Source organism: Patella vulgata, chromosome 4, assembly GCF_932274485.2.
Source record: "Patella vulgata chromosome 4, xgPatVulg1.2, whole genome shotgun sequence".
NCBI lineage: Eukaryota > Metazoa > Mollusca > Gastropoda > Patellidae > Patella > Patella vulgata.
This window is the reverse complement of record NC_065882.2, coordinates 47,639,674-47,653,735: the sequence shown is the minus strand read 5'-3', so window position 1 is coordinate 47,653,735 and position 14,062 is coordinate 47,639,674. Positions and strand designations below refer to the sequence as shown.

General features: G+C 34.1%; 1 protein-coding gene across 1 annotated transcript; it reads left to right on the top strand.

The window, feature by feature from the left end:
• Positions 1 to 713: 713 nt before the first annotated feature.
• LOC126817844 (46 kDa FK506-binding nuclear protein) lies at positions 714 to 13,423 on the top strand. Its single transcript, XM_050545006.1, has 12 exons — positions 714 to 860; positions 3,552 to 3,638; positions 3,851 to 4,012; positions 5,041 to 5,145; positions 5,711 to 5,767; positions 6,246 to 6,298; positions 7,682 to 7,763; positions 9,408 to 9,664; positions 10,827 to 11,057; positions 12,157 to 12,283; positions 12,770 to 12,818; positions 13,268 to 13,423. The coding sequence occupies exons 1-12, from the start codon at positions 818 to 820 to the stop codon at positions 13,344 to 13,346; spliced, it is 1,332 nt and encodes a 443-aa protein (XP_050400963.1). The 5' UTR covers positions 714 to 817; the 3' UTR covers positions 13,347 to 13,423.
• The last annotated feature ends 639 nt before the right edge of the window (positions 13,424 to 14,062 follow it).

The following is a 14,062-nucleotide window of genomic DNA, read 5'->3' as shown; positions in this document are numbered from 1 at the left end:
AATACACGTTAGTTCTATAGCAAACTATAGTTTTTAGCACAAAAGCTATAGAAAACTGAAGGATTACTCAACTGACTCGACAAGTTAGTTCTATAGAAATCTATAGCAGCACCAATGAATCTAGAGCTGTAGGTTTATTTTTTTTCCTATAGTTTCTTACATTATTCTATAGAATTCTATGGGAAATTACACTTGGAAAATATTCATCTACCAATCCTACACAAAACTATAGTACATGTTTTTGAATCTATAGTCATGTAAATAAAAATACAGAATGGATTCGTTTTCCTGCAGCATTCTATAGCATTCTATAAAATCCCACAAACTTCTATAGAAACCTGTACTTTTTCTATAGGACTTTTTCATAAGGGAATTTATCCCGCTCATATTAGGCTACTATTAGCCTATGAACTTTGATTTTGAATCTTCTCATGAAGACTAAGAATAAACTAATATATGTCTCTGATTTACTGTGTTTTTGATTTAAATTTCCAGATCTCTTAAAAGTACCATTACAATTTAATATTTTGAATGACGAAAATTGGTAGAACTAGAACCAAAAAGCTAATGAGAAGGCACTTATTAAGGTCAATTTGGAACGAAATGACTTCTTTCCCCAAAAAATACATGTTACGCCCCCTCAAACGCCTGATCACCAATGCGGAATCTACGTAAAAAAAATGGTCTAGTCTAGAAAAACTTAGTCTCAAGCATAGAGTTATATGGTCTCAAGATTGAATTTTAAACTTTTACGACATTGAATTTCGTATTTGCGACATTTTCTTCCACCAAGACCCACTTACGTTACGAAAACAACATGGTTCTTTTGAGTGACCTGAAACAAAACAACATGTTTTGGGGTGAGTAAACCAATGTTTTTGTTATATTTAACTGTTAAATTTGTCTTTATAAAAAGGATTAGATCTTATACGAAATGACAGTGTTCCTGAATCAAAATGTCTTGTAAAGATAACACATGCGAAGACGGTGAGCGAGCACACGAGAGACATTTTTAAAGTGAAACACGTGGTAGTCGCTGTTTTAGTTTAGTTTATAAATTTAATTAAACTTACGTTGATGGTCTTTGTACTGTTATCGGTATTTATACCGCCATATTTATAGAGGCATATTTTACACGCCTTCTTAGTTTTCCCCCCATTTGCCATCACTGAATAAACGATCATGTTGATTATAACAAGTTATTTTATGTTAATTTAGGATAGAATACACTGCAATCGTTCACACAAATTTGCAGCTCCCCACGATAGCCCCTTAATTTTCTGTTGAAAATTTGCAATGTGAATGTATGTCTGCTTGGCAGATCGACAGGTCAATCCTAAGCAAAAAATCGAATAGCTATACCATTTGATTATTTTTTTTTAGGCAGTGGATATTTAACCGTATACGGCACTTTACTTTATTTACTATTTTGCCGTACGCTTCCGTTTAACATGCGCAGTTCTCTGATACCTGGACTGAGCAGTTTTCGCTTTGGCATTGCCGTCTGACATTAAGCTATAACCCAAAACATGCCGTCTGACATTAACCCATAACCCCTAGCCCTAACCCAACAGTTCTATTTGTTTTTTGTCTAACATTGCTTCTTTTTCCGTTTCTTATAAAGGAAAGGAACAGCCATACTTAAATTTCTATGGTAGAAACTGGAGAATTATTTTTAAAAGAAAATTTAAATAAGATAATAAATGTAAATTGTAGAAAAGCATTTAGAATATTATTCTATTTTGGTCGAGGGCGCATTTCTGCGGATTTTGGTTTTTAATTAAGTACTAAGACTGTCAGTGGTTTATGTTTTTCCCGTCAAATCGTGCTTCTGCGCCGAACTTGGAAGACGAGTTGCCAAAATGGTGGAATATATCTGTACTTTCCGCCATTTTGAATCAGAAACGATGTACGGTAAAATAGCGGAAGTAGATACTTTGCCGTATACGGTTAAATATCCACTTTGGTTTTTTTTATTAATTATTTTGTGGGGTGTGTGTGTGTGTGCGTAATCTTAATCTGATGGATGTGCTTGTGGTACATATACATGTGGGCCTACTATAGCACTTCCTAACCCATCCTCTGTATCCCCAGTGGTCTCATTCCATTCCACATATACGTTAGAAAAGTAACTATAAGCTAATCCAGGCCTTCGACAAATAACATTAACATAAATTGAAAGTATAGTCTGTATTGAGTAATTAGGTTACCATGAACACCAGCCCATTTCTGTCGACAAAACAGTGAGGATTTTTCTCTTCTAAATACGCAATCATGAATGTGCCAGGAAATAGCTTAGAGTGAAGCAATTTGGGGGGAGGGGAGCTTTTAACCCAAAATCCACTCTATTTATACTGTAAATGTATAGTCATTTCTTTCTTTAAGTATAACGTATTCATTATTTGTTGGGCACAATGCGTTATACTTTTTGTTTTAAAATGGATCCAAGTTAATTAGTCTGTAGGCCTACTAAACTCTATTTAGAGAGAGAGTGGGGGGGGGGGGGCTGTGGTGAGTTTATAAAATGTCAAAATACGGGTCTTAATACGAAATTCCAGTTATCGTTCATACATCACTTGAAAGTATGTTTCTATGGCTCTTTGATTTGAATCTATCAGTTAATTCCTGGCACATTCATGATTACATACTTTAAAAGAGAAAAATCCTTGTTGTGTCGAAAGAAATGGGTCGCTGTCCACAGCAATCTGAATAAAATACAGATCTATATTTCGTTTCATTTTTTTATACTTTGGATGGTCTCTACTACATGAAGATCTGATTGGTTGTAGTGGAAGGTCATTTCAGGGGTCATACGAGAGGCTTTTGACCCTATGACGTTAAGACATTGGATTCACCAATCAGCGTGGATGTTTCTGATGGGTTACAAACAGTTCTGTGCACTTTAGGCCAAAAACTCGCCATAACAGACTGTTTCATCCAGAACATGGGTTATATAACAACTCTTGCAGATCCTAGTGTAGTAAAGACAAGTAAAATGAAATTTTAGAAATAGGATCTGTGTTTTAATCAGATTGTGTCCATAGTAACCTACTTATTAAAAATAGACTATACTTTCAATTTATGTTATTTGTCGAAGGCTCCGATTAGCTATACCAATCACATGATTTCATTGCACTCATGGTCGTACAGCAAATTTCTTATAGCGTGCCAGCTTGATTTCTGCTTCTCGTGTGGCGAATATCGTCTTAGTGTGTTGGCTTATATAGTGTGCCAGGTTGATCTCGGCATATTGTTGTGAACGTAAACAATGATTGCTAAGACCAGTTTCTAAACTGGGTTTTTTTTATTGCTTCGCAGACTCAAGCTACGATCAAGGGCAGATAATTTGAATATGTGAATACCCCAAAGATTAGCCCAAGGTATAGTGGAGTAGCACGGAATGAGACCACTGGGGATACCAAAAATGTTCCTAACCTAATGCCATGTAACTTGTGTAGTGATATTCGGTAGCATAAATAATAACAACCATTTTCCTATTCTGCTAAAGAATACATGTACTAATAGTAATATTTTATATTTTCTAATTTAAGGAGTATCTCTTGATGGCGGAAAACGCTATACACAAATAGTGGAAACATCATTTCATATATCTATGGCAGCTTTAGAACAATCAACAGGTAGGGTTCAGAGAATTAAACTAAAAATAAATCAATTTTATTTCAACTCGGCACTTCTTGATAATCATCAATTTAAATATATGCGTGTGTATATGGAAGTATTTATTAATTAATTGTCTGAAGAATATGGCTTTTAGTTTTTACATTGATTGATTATATTGATGATTTTGGTTCTAACACGCTGATGTCTAAATGTACTTTTCATCTTGCAGATGAATTGCCAAAAGGTAAAAGATCAGTATCCTTATGGATTCAACATGAAAAAGCAGAATTTTTATTGTGTACACTAGAACATAACCGTATTATGCAACAACCACTAGATTTAAATTTTACAGAAGGAGAAGAAATAACATTATTTACGACAGGTTGCAATGGTAAGCTTGTAGATCTGCATCTCTTATATGTACATATTAATATTACTGTCCCCAAAATTTATGGAACACATTTTGGAACCCAATAACCCAGCTACTAATTAAGGAAGAACCTTCAAACTTAGTGTACATGTAGGCGTTTTTGCTAAGACTACATATAAGTTGAGTAAAACAATTTGATTTGCCAATGATTTGATGCACAATAACTTCGATTCTAAAAGAGTGAGAGTGATGAAATATTGTGTATAGTTTCATTACATCAATACCTTGATAAACTTCGAACATGAGCATTTCCTGCTTAAGGAGCAATAAGCAATTTGATTGGTCAAGACTTTAATCTGCTTCTAATTGAGATATAATGTTCAAATTTAGTGTAAATGTTCATTAGATGGGTTTAGTGATTAGCATTTTACGATACAGCCAAGTCAGAATAAGTGATTTAATTTGTTGAGACTTTGGAGGGCATTACTGAAATTGGTGACCTTGAGATATTTTATCATTGATTTCAGACTCTACTATCAATCAAAATAATACATATATATATATGTTCATCTCTGGTATAATTTAGCCCGCTAGCCTGGTGGTCGGGTGTTCGATACCAGCATTGGCCAAGAAAGTTCATCCAGATTTTCCGGCGTGGTTCCTCCCTTGTCAGTGATGCAGGAAAAAGGGCCCGACAAGAACAGTTGTCTAGTCGTTCGGATGGGACGATAAACCGAGGTCCCGTGTACACATTGGCGTGCACGTAAAAGATCCCTTGGCAGTTGGAATTGGATATAAGAGTAGCAAACTGTATGGCGTAAGCCCGTCTTCATTAGGAGTATAGGAGCAGAACAGTAGGATGTTAAACCCCATTTCATTTCTGGTATAATTTCAAAATATTTGATTGGTATGATATAATTAAGTGCATCATAGTTTAATAGGAAAGTAACAACCATTGACCAGACACAGTGGACCAGGCAATGAGTCTGACTTGCATCAACATATGACTTGTGGGACTTCTCCTTTATTCCTACATTATATTACTACAGGATCCATACACCTTTCTGGTTATTTAATGGATGAACCAGATATTGAAAATGAAATGCCTGAAATGAGTGAAGAAGAAATGAGTGACGAAGAGGAAGATTCCGAAGGTTAGAAAGTTTTTTGAAACAGTGTTATCTGTCTCACTCTTTCTCCCCATGCCCCACCCAAAATGCATACTTAAAAAATGCCTCAGAATTAAAAGCCTCAATATCAACTTTTGTTTAAACTGTAAGCAATGCATGCTGTCGATTAAATTTTACCATATCAATATTTTATCTGGTGTGGGGGGGGGGCCTAAATAATATTGGGGAGTTTGTGGGCACCCCAAGTAATCTCAGGGATGGGAGGCACAAAGTAATTTCGGGCACCATAACTTTTGTGTTTACACCAGGTAGAAACAATATCAAAATTTTCTCTTGGCATGCCTCACAATCAACTTGGTAGTAACTCAAGCACCTACTACTGTTATTAATTTCACTGGGAATGTACTAAATGAAAACCCTGCCCCCCACCATCCTATTTCTGTGTTTGCTGTTACTTATACCTGGGCACACACCCAGTTAGCCAGTACTTGGCTGTGCCACTCCTCATTATACCATAATCCCAATGATAGCCTGCAGACAAAAGATATATTTTTAGAACACTAATTAAATGAGATTTTATTTGTTTTAGCTGAAGTACCAGAATTATTGCCAGTAGAGGATGATTCTTTAATAATTCATGGCACAGGTAAATCTATTTACACAAAATATCACTGTAGAAGCCTACAGTTGGTATTGTTTGATATGATTAGAAAAAGAGTTGGTGGAAAGGCTGTCGTCTTTGTACAATTCTAATACCCTAAAGTAAAGACATGCGCCATAAAAATAAATAGTATGTAAAACAACACTGATGATATTGTCATTATGAAATGAGTATGCTATGAAAAGCCACCATGAAGAATGGGTTGGCATCCGTGAAAAAGATAGCAGAATTAGGATAGTGGTTTGAAATTAACAGAAATCAATGTAGACTTTAATTGATCAGAATTAATCCGTTTGAATGATTTTTAAGCAAAAATGTATTGTTGAAGCTATGTTTATAATTATGTATGTTTTAAAACTTTTTATCAAACATCTTTTAGTCACAAAATAAAGTGTTTAACATATTCTATGTCCATTTCACTTCATTCCATAAATTTAATGTTTGCATTTCTTATTTATTTTAGGAAAAAAGAGAAAAATGCTGGAGGCACAGACTAAAAAGAAAAGACAGAAAGTGGTTGGTCAAGATTCAATAATTTTATACGTCCACATGAACACTGTAGAGATCACAATTTTTATCCGATTTGGTTAGACTTGAAATGTATTTTTATAACCCACAGATCTCTGTTTCTTTCGATATTTGCGCATATTGGACCATAACTTCCTGAATTATGGTCCCCTGATTGTACGGAAAATCGCGTTTTTAGCTTGTGGACCCTATAGAGGTTGCAATTTCTATCCGATTTATATCACCGTTACATCCTAAACCTGGTTGAGTTTGAATTTCGTGAAAATCAGACCGAAACTGCTGGACAAAATAGCCGCCGCCCGTTTGCAAATAATGTCAAAATATTGTGTATCACTGTTAACGTTGTGGACCCTCTAGAGATCACAATTTTGTTCCGATTTTGATGAAACTTGAAATACAGATGTATATCCCAAAGATCTTGGTTCCTTTCGCTATTTGCGCATATCAGATCGTAACTTCCTGGATTATGGCCCCTAATTGTACAAAAAATCGCGTTTTTAGCTATTGCACCCTCTAGAGGTCATAATTTTTTATCTGATTTTACAAAAAACGTTTCAATATATCACCATTGCATCATTATGATGGTTGAGTTTGAATTTCATAAAAATCAGATCGAAACTGCCCGATAAAATGTATGTAATACAAAGGTTGTGAACCCTGTAGAGGTCACAGTTTTTATCCGATTTAGATGAAACTTAAAACATATCTTTATACCCCAAAGATCTCAGTCACTTTTGATATTTGCGCATTTCAGACCATAACTTTCTGGATTATTACCCCAGATGGTACAAAAAATCCTGTTTGTTTTTAGCTTGTTCTCTATCCATCTCTTGCAAAATGTGGGCGTACCCTAACTTAATATTTATCACAAAAATAGATTTACAAATATATTTTACATGTTGATAAAATTGATTATCTGTTCTCATTGTCACCATTACGCTCGTATTATTATATTTAATTGCATATTATTTGTGTATTGCAATTGAACATTTTATGAAAGTAATTGTTGAAAATGTTATTAGATAGTAAATTGATTTTTGCTTGTTACATTGTCTTAAAACCACTGTGTGCATAATGTTCAACAAACACTTCCTGTTTAACACAATTATCTGTCGGTTGAAATTTGTGGAACACAATAACTCTCCTTCTAATTGAGCGGGAATAATCAAACTTGGTGTAGGTGTTTATTATCTCAATGTCTTGATGGAGTTTGAAGATGAGCATTTTTGGCTTAAGGGAAGTAGAGATAAGCAATTTAATTGGTTGATGCAATAACTTTAGTTCTAATTAAGTGAGAGTAATGAAATATACCTTGACTGAGTTTGATATTTATGGTCCAAATATGTATAATTACTTGTGTATTAATTTTAGGTTGTACAAGATGATGGATTAGATTTTGATAGTGATGATGATGAAGAAAATGATGCTGACTATACAATAGAAGATGAAGATGGTAATATTTTCTGTAGTATGAATTTAAGGGTTATAAATGTCATATGAATGGCACATTGAAATACACAAAACATGCACCAAACTATTGAAATATTGTTCTTAGATGAAAACGAATCTGTGAAAGTGTCGTCTAAAAATAAGAATGTAAACTTTTAATATACTAAAAAAAAATTGTCTGACACCCTTGTTGATTAATAGTAAAAATATGTTGGTTAATTATGATTTTTCCCCCTCTTATATTGAAGTAAGGAGTAAATAATTTAAGTACAACTAGGTTGCCAAATCATTTTTACAGATGTCTTATTGCTTTTGTTTATTGTCCCCCGCCTTTCAAAGAAAGCAGGGGACTATTAAAATGGGTTTGTCTGTCTGTCTGTCCGTCAAACTTTTTGGGACATAATAACTCTCTTTCTAATTGAGCTAGAATGTTCAAACTTGGTGTAGGTGTTTGTTAGGTCAATACCTTGATGGAGTTCTAAGATGGGCATTTTCCGCTTAGGGTAAGCGGAAATAAGCAATTTGATTGGTTGATGCATTGGGACACGATAACTTTAGTTTTAATTAAGTGAGAGTGATGAAACTTGGTGTATAGTTTCATTACATCAATACCTTGACTAAGTTTGATAATGAGCATTTTCTGCTCAGGGTAAGCAGAGCGATTTGATTGGCCAAGATTTTGGAACACAATAACTCTCCTGCTAATTGAGCTAGAATGTTCAAACTTGGTGTAGGTGTTTATTGGGTCAGTACCTTGATGGAGTTCGAGGATGAGGATTTTCTGCTTAGGGTAGGCAGAGATAAGCAATTTGATTGGTTCATGCTTTTGGGCACGATAACTTTAGTTCTAATTAAGTGAGAGTGGGGACACTTGGTGTATAGCTTTATTACATCAATACCTTGACTAAGTTCGATAATGAACATTTTCTGCTGGGGGTAAGCAGAGCGATAAGCAATTTGATTGGTCGAGACTTTGGAACACAATAACTCTCCTTCTAATTGAGGTAGAATGTTTAAACTTGGTGTAGGCATTCATTAGATGAATGTCTTGATGGAGTGCGATGATTAACATTGTCTGCTTACGGTAGGCAGAGAAAAGCAATCTGATTGGTCACGATAACTTTGGTTATAATGAAGTGAGAGCGATGAAACTCTGAATATAGGTTCATTATATCATTACCTTGACTAAGTTCGATTGTGCGAATTTTCTGCTTATGCTAAGGAGCGATAAGCAATTTGATTGGTCAAAACTTTGGAACATAAAAACTCTGCTTTTAATTGAGGTAGAATGTTTAAACCTGATGTAGATGTTCATTAGGTGAAGCTGGGCTATTCAATTTCATTGGTCGATGATTTTGGACAAGATAATCTTGATTCTATCTGATAGAGAGTGATGAAACTTAGTGTGTAGTTTGATTGCTCGATACTTTTGAAAAAAATAAATGTGCGATTAATTAATATGTGTCATCTATTTATTTTGGGATTTCAGTGGGGGACATCAGCCTCACTGTTGGCTTGTTTATGTTGAGTTAGAACCTTGGAAACAATGTGAAATTTTATATTAAGAAAATTGTGCATATTATCTTACTTTTTGTTACTCCTGAATAATTGGCCCATTTTAAAAAGTCTTATATTGTTTATTTCAAAGACAATGACTTATCAGAAGATGACAGTGATGATGATGAGGAAGATGATGATGATGATGATGATGATGATGGTGAGGATGATAGTGATTTAGATGATATATTTGATGAAGATGGGGAGGAAGATGATGACAGTGAAATGGAAGAAAAGGTAATTTTACAAAAAGACAAGAAAAATAAAACACCTAAGAAATCAATTGAGCCAGTTAGAACACCAAATAAGTCTTCACTAACACCCAAAAGGTCTTCCGAAACACCAAAAGTAAGTTCAGATTTTCTTATTTATAACTTTCTGATTGTATTTCTTTTTCTCCATTCTACAGGAAATATGTATCATTTGGAATTTAAAGAGGCATTATGGGAGATTAGATAAAGAGCTGACTGTTCTTGCTATAATAGTTAAAAAATAGATAACGTAAATTTGAATTTCAAGCCTAGCCTCGATCATCATTACTAAAGTCGGTACGATAAAAAACATAGTCTCGATTATCCATTTTTGGATTTAATCATCAATGAACATTGAGTAGCAGGTTGGATTCAAATCCGGTGAAAATCCGACATCCTGGGTTGATTATGGTTTGGACAAGTTAATTAATGTCTAATTAATTGTTAATTATAACATTTCAGGCCTAATGTTTAATCTAGATACTATTTTATGCTTTGACCATGTAAGATCACATGTTGCAGTGGGACTAACTTTAGCATTAGCATGCTATGTCATTCATCTAATATAAGCAATTGGTTGCTTACGATTATGTGGAAATATTGTATGATGTAGAAAGACTCAAAACTTCATACCTGTATTCAAAATTGAAAAGCCTTACTTGCAGAAGTTGTTACAAAGGAGAAAGCAGTGATGATATTGTAGGGCTTGACAATAATTTCAATAAATCAATATATCGCAATATGTAAATTTTATTGTCAACAGCTTCGGCGTGATGGGCGAACATACATATATATACGCAGACATCTTTGATTTGATTTATATAGATAATGTTTTTAGCATTAAAGATACTGCAATAATCCAATATATAGTTTGACTCTTTCTCTCTTAATGATATTCTCTGAAGTATTATTATGTTTTATTTTAAACAGAATGTAAGCCTAACCATACAATGATTCAAATTACATATTTCTCATAGAAATCTTTTGAGGGGTTTACCAACTCTTTTCAATATGTTTTCTTGAAACCTTATAATATTGAAATAATGACAATATATTGCATTAATTTTATATCGTTATCACAATAATGCAAATATCTTCCAGTCCTATGATATGGGCTGTTTCCAAATAACACAAACACAAATCACAAATACTTAAATTATCTGAATATCTGCGAGATTGTAACTGTGAACAGATAATCAGATATAAATTCCAACACTACAATCTATGGTTAATTGTAAATATTTATAATTTCTGTATAGACACCAAATATAAATGGAACACCAACAGAAAGTGAAAGTAGCAAGAAAAAGAAGAAGAAAAAGAATAAAGATAATAACACATCAATTAATACACCTAGTCAATCAGAAAAGAAGTCTAAGAATGAAACGCCACAGAAACCGAATACCCCTAATAGACGTGTTTTAGCTGAAGGTTTAATTGTTGAAGATATAAAAGTAGGCAATGGTCCACCAGCAAAGTCAAGTAAAATGGCAAGTACCTCTCTTTCTCTCAAAACTGGGAGCCATGATGGCTTGCTGAGTGTTTGCTTGCTGACCGGAGATCTCGTGTTTGATTCTGGTATTGGCCAAGAAAGTTCATCTGGAATTTTCCGGCGTGGTTCCCCCTTGTCAGTGGTGCAGGAAAGAGGCCAATATCTATATTATTGCACATTGCAAGACTGTTGGACTTGGGAGTAACAGTGGCTCATTGTGCAAGGAGTTGGCTCACTAGCCCGAAAGTCCCAGCTTCGGTACCGCTGTTGGCAGAGAAAGTTCTGGAATTTCAAAATAAGAGTAGGCCATAGTAAGCATTGCTGTCTGGACAAAATCACCCCAAAGCACACTGCATGCACAGATGAAGCAGATAAGTAGGACACTAAAACCCCATTTCATTTCAATGTAATATTATAAAATTGGGTTGGGTGGCCAAGTGGCTTATGCTTTAAATCGTGAAGCCTGAACATCTGTGCAAATTATTTGTTAGATCACTGATATAGTGAAGGGTACCTTATCTGGCCATATTTTTGCCCTGAAATAACCTGGTTAGTATTGATTGGATGTTAAAACATTTCTCTCTCTTCAAAGTAAAGGTGTGTTTATGAAGCCCTAATGAATGTACTGAATCCAATATATTAATTATTATCACCCAATAATACATTCTACAGTAGATATCGCTTGTGTGATATATTTCATAATCTACTGCGATATCTCCTTAGTTGAAAAGGAACTACTTTTTTTTATTTTCAAAGAACAGTTCATTTCTTATTAAAAGTAACTTTTTTTTATTAAAAATGAACTATTGTTATTCAATTGACCTTGATGGAAACACTGGGTCAATATAAAGGACTTTGCAATGGTTGAATTGCTGTCAAAAAATGATGTATCACTACGCCGTTATGTTCAGTAAAAGTGAAATCTACAGCAAAGAACCTCGTTTTTTGTTACTTTATCAACTTGTGTTGATATTTTTTGATATCAAAAAAGACTGGTAGGAGATTCTCTATTTAGCCTTGATATAGATATTGACTAAAAATAGGAATTTAAAAGATTGAACTATTTATAGATAAAATAATATTTGGTATATTTTTAGGTTCAAATGTATTATGTAGGAAAGTTATCAAATGGTAAACAGTTTGATTCTTGTACTGGTGGTAAACCATTTAAATTTCGTCTAGGGAAACAAGAAGTTATAAAAGGTTGGGATGTAGGGGTCCAGGGTGAGTAGTAAATCTTTATCCATGTATCATTAACAAGTTAACCATTAATAAAGTTATATGACTACTTATTATCTTGGGGTGATTATTATTTTCAACTCTTATATAACAATTTTAATCCGGATGTAAATAGGGAGCCAGGGTTTGCTAAGTGAGTAAGACGGTGGCTCACTAATTTGGAGGTTTTGCGTTCGATCCCTGCATTGGCCAAGAAAGTTCATTAGGATTTTCCGGCGTGGTCCCCCAATCCCATTGTCAGTGGTGCTGGACGGAAGACCTGGCAAGTCTCAATGTATAGTCATTTGGATGGGATGAAAAACGGGTCCTGCATAAACATTGGTGTGCACATAAAAGATCCATTGGTAGTTGGAATTCGATATTAAAGTAGGGCGCAGCACTTTTGTCAGGGCAAAATTTACCTACAAAAATAAATGTTTTCAGGTGGGATTTTGAAAATTTGAAAAGTAATCTTCCTGAAATCTTTTGTAGGGATGAAAGTAGGTGGGAAACGACGATTGATAGTGCCTCCAAAACTTGGGTAAGAATTATTGTTTCTTGAACTGTGATAGTCTTCTTGTGTTTTGATATTGTTTTAGTTCTTTATTTTACTTAATATCTTTCCTAGTTTTATTTCATGCTTTATTTCATGCTTAGTTGAAGGTGGGGGGGGGGGGCTAAATAAATTTTATAGTATAAATAGTGTACTGCTGTTTATTGATTCTTTGTGTGTTCCTAGTGTACAGGACAATCATATTTGTTGCTTCAGACAAATACGTTTTGTAGAGCTTTTATGACAAATTGACGATGAATTTAAATAGGTTTTCCGTCTTGTAATCAGTTTGATTATCAAGATATTACAATAAGGGATCTCGGATTTGTAGACACATGTAGGTTTCATTCCTCTATAATGTAGGGTGACATTAATGATATTGAAACTTATGTGATTTTAAACTTGTTAACTTTGTAATTTATGTGTATTATTTTCAGCTATGGAAATCATAAACAAGGACCTATTCCTGCTAATAGTACTCTTGTGTTCGATGTAGAGCTCAAATCTGTCAGCTGAAAAACAGTGTATATACAAATTTTAATCATGGACATTCAAACATTTTCAAATGTAATAAAATATGTGATATATAAAAATGGTTTTACATTTTTTTGTTACTAATAAAGAATTCTTGACCATTACAAGGGCTGCATTGAGAACAATTTTCCCAGCCTACACTTGGGTGTGCATGTAAAATCTAAAAAGAGTACTGGTAGGCCGCTTCTCTTACCTCAAATTGGACTGATAAGCATAGAAATAAGTATTGCAATAGGTTTGTATCAATATGGAGCCCGCTTCTATTGGCATTGTTTGAGTACGTCATCCCTTGGGATTAACACTGTTTACATTATTATCATTATATTGCCTGTTTCAATAACTTAACTTAGTTTGATCAGAGTGATAAACAATTTGGGATTAAGGCAGGCACATCAACGTCACTGGCATGTTTATTAGACTTTAAAGTTCTCGTAATACTATGCTTTCCCAAACTATTCTTGGTTGTCGGAACAGTGGGATTTGTTTTTCTCGGGTTTGGGGGATTTTAAGACACTCAAAAAGAAGCAATGTAGTATGAGCTTGGAAGATAATTCAGAAGGAATACAATAACATCATATTAGCAATAATATTAAGAATATACATGTATATAATACAACATTATTTGATATTAAATCTAAAGATATATATAGTGTAACATAACCAAATTAGCCGAGAGTTGGTTAGTTCTCACTATAAGC

Bases quoted from the DNA above. Each gene is read 5' to 3' on its own strand.
- LOC126817844 (XM_050545006.1), top strand. From the start codon at position 818: ATGGTTCTTTTGAGTGACCTGAAACAAAACAACATGTTTTGGG. The intron at 5,146-5,710 runs GTTAGAAAGTTT...TATTTGTTTTAG, and splicing joins CGAAGAGGAAGATTCCGAAG to CTGAAGTACCAGAATTATTG. The intron at 12,819-13,267 runs GTAAGAATTATT...TATTATTTTCAG, and splicing joins ATAGTGCCTCCAAAACTTGG to CTATGGAAATCATAAACAAG.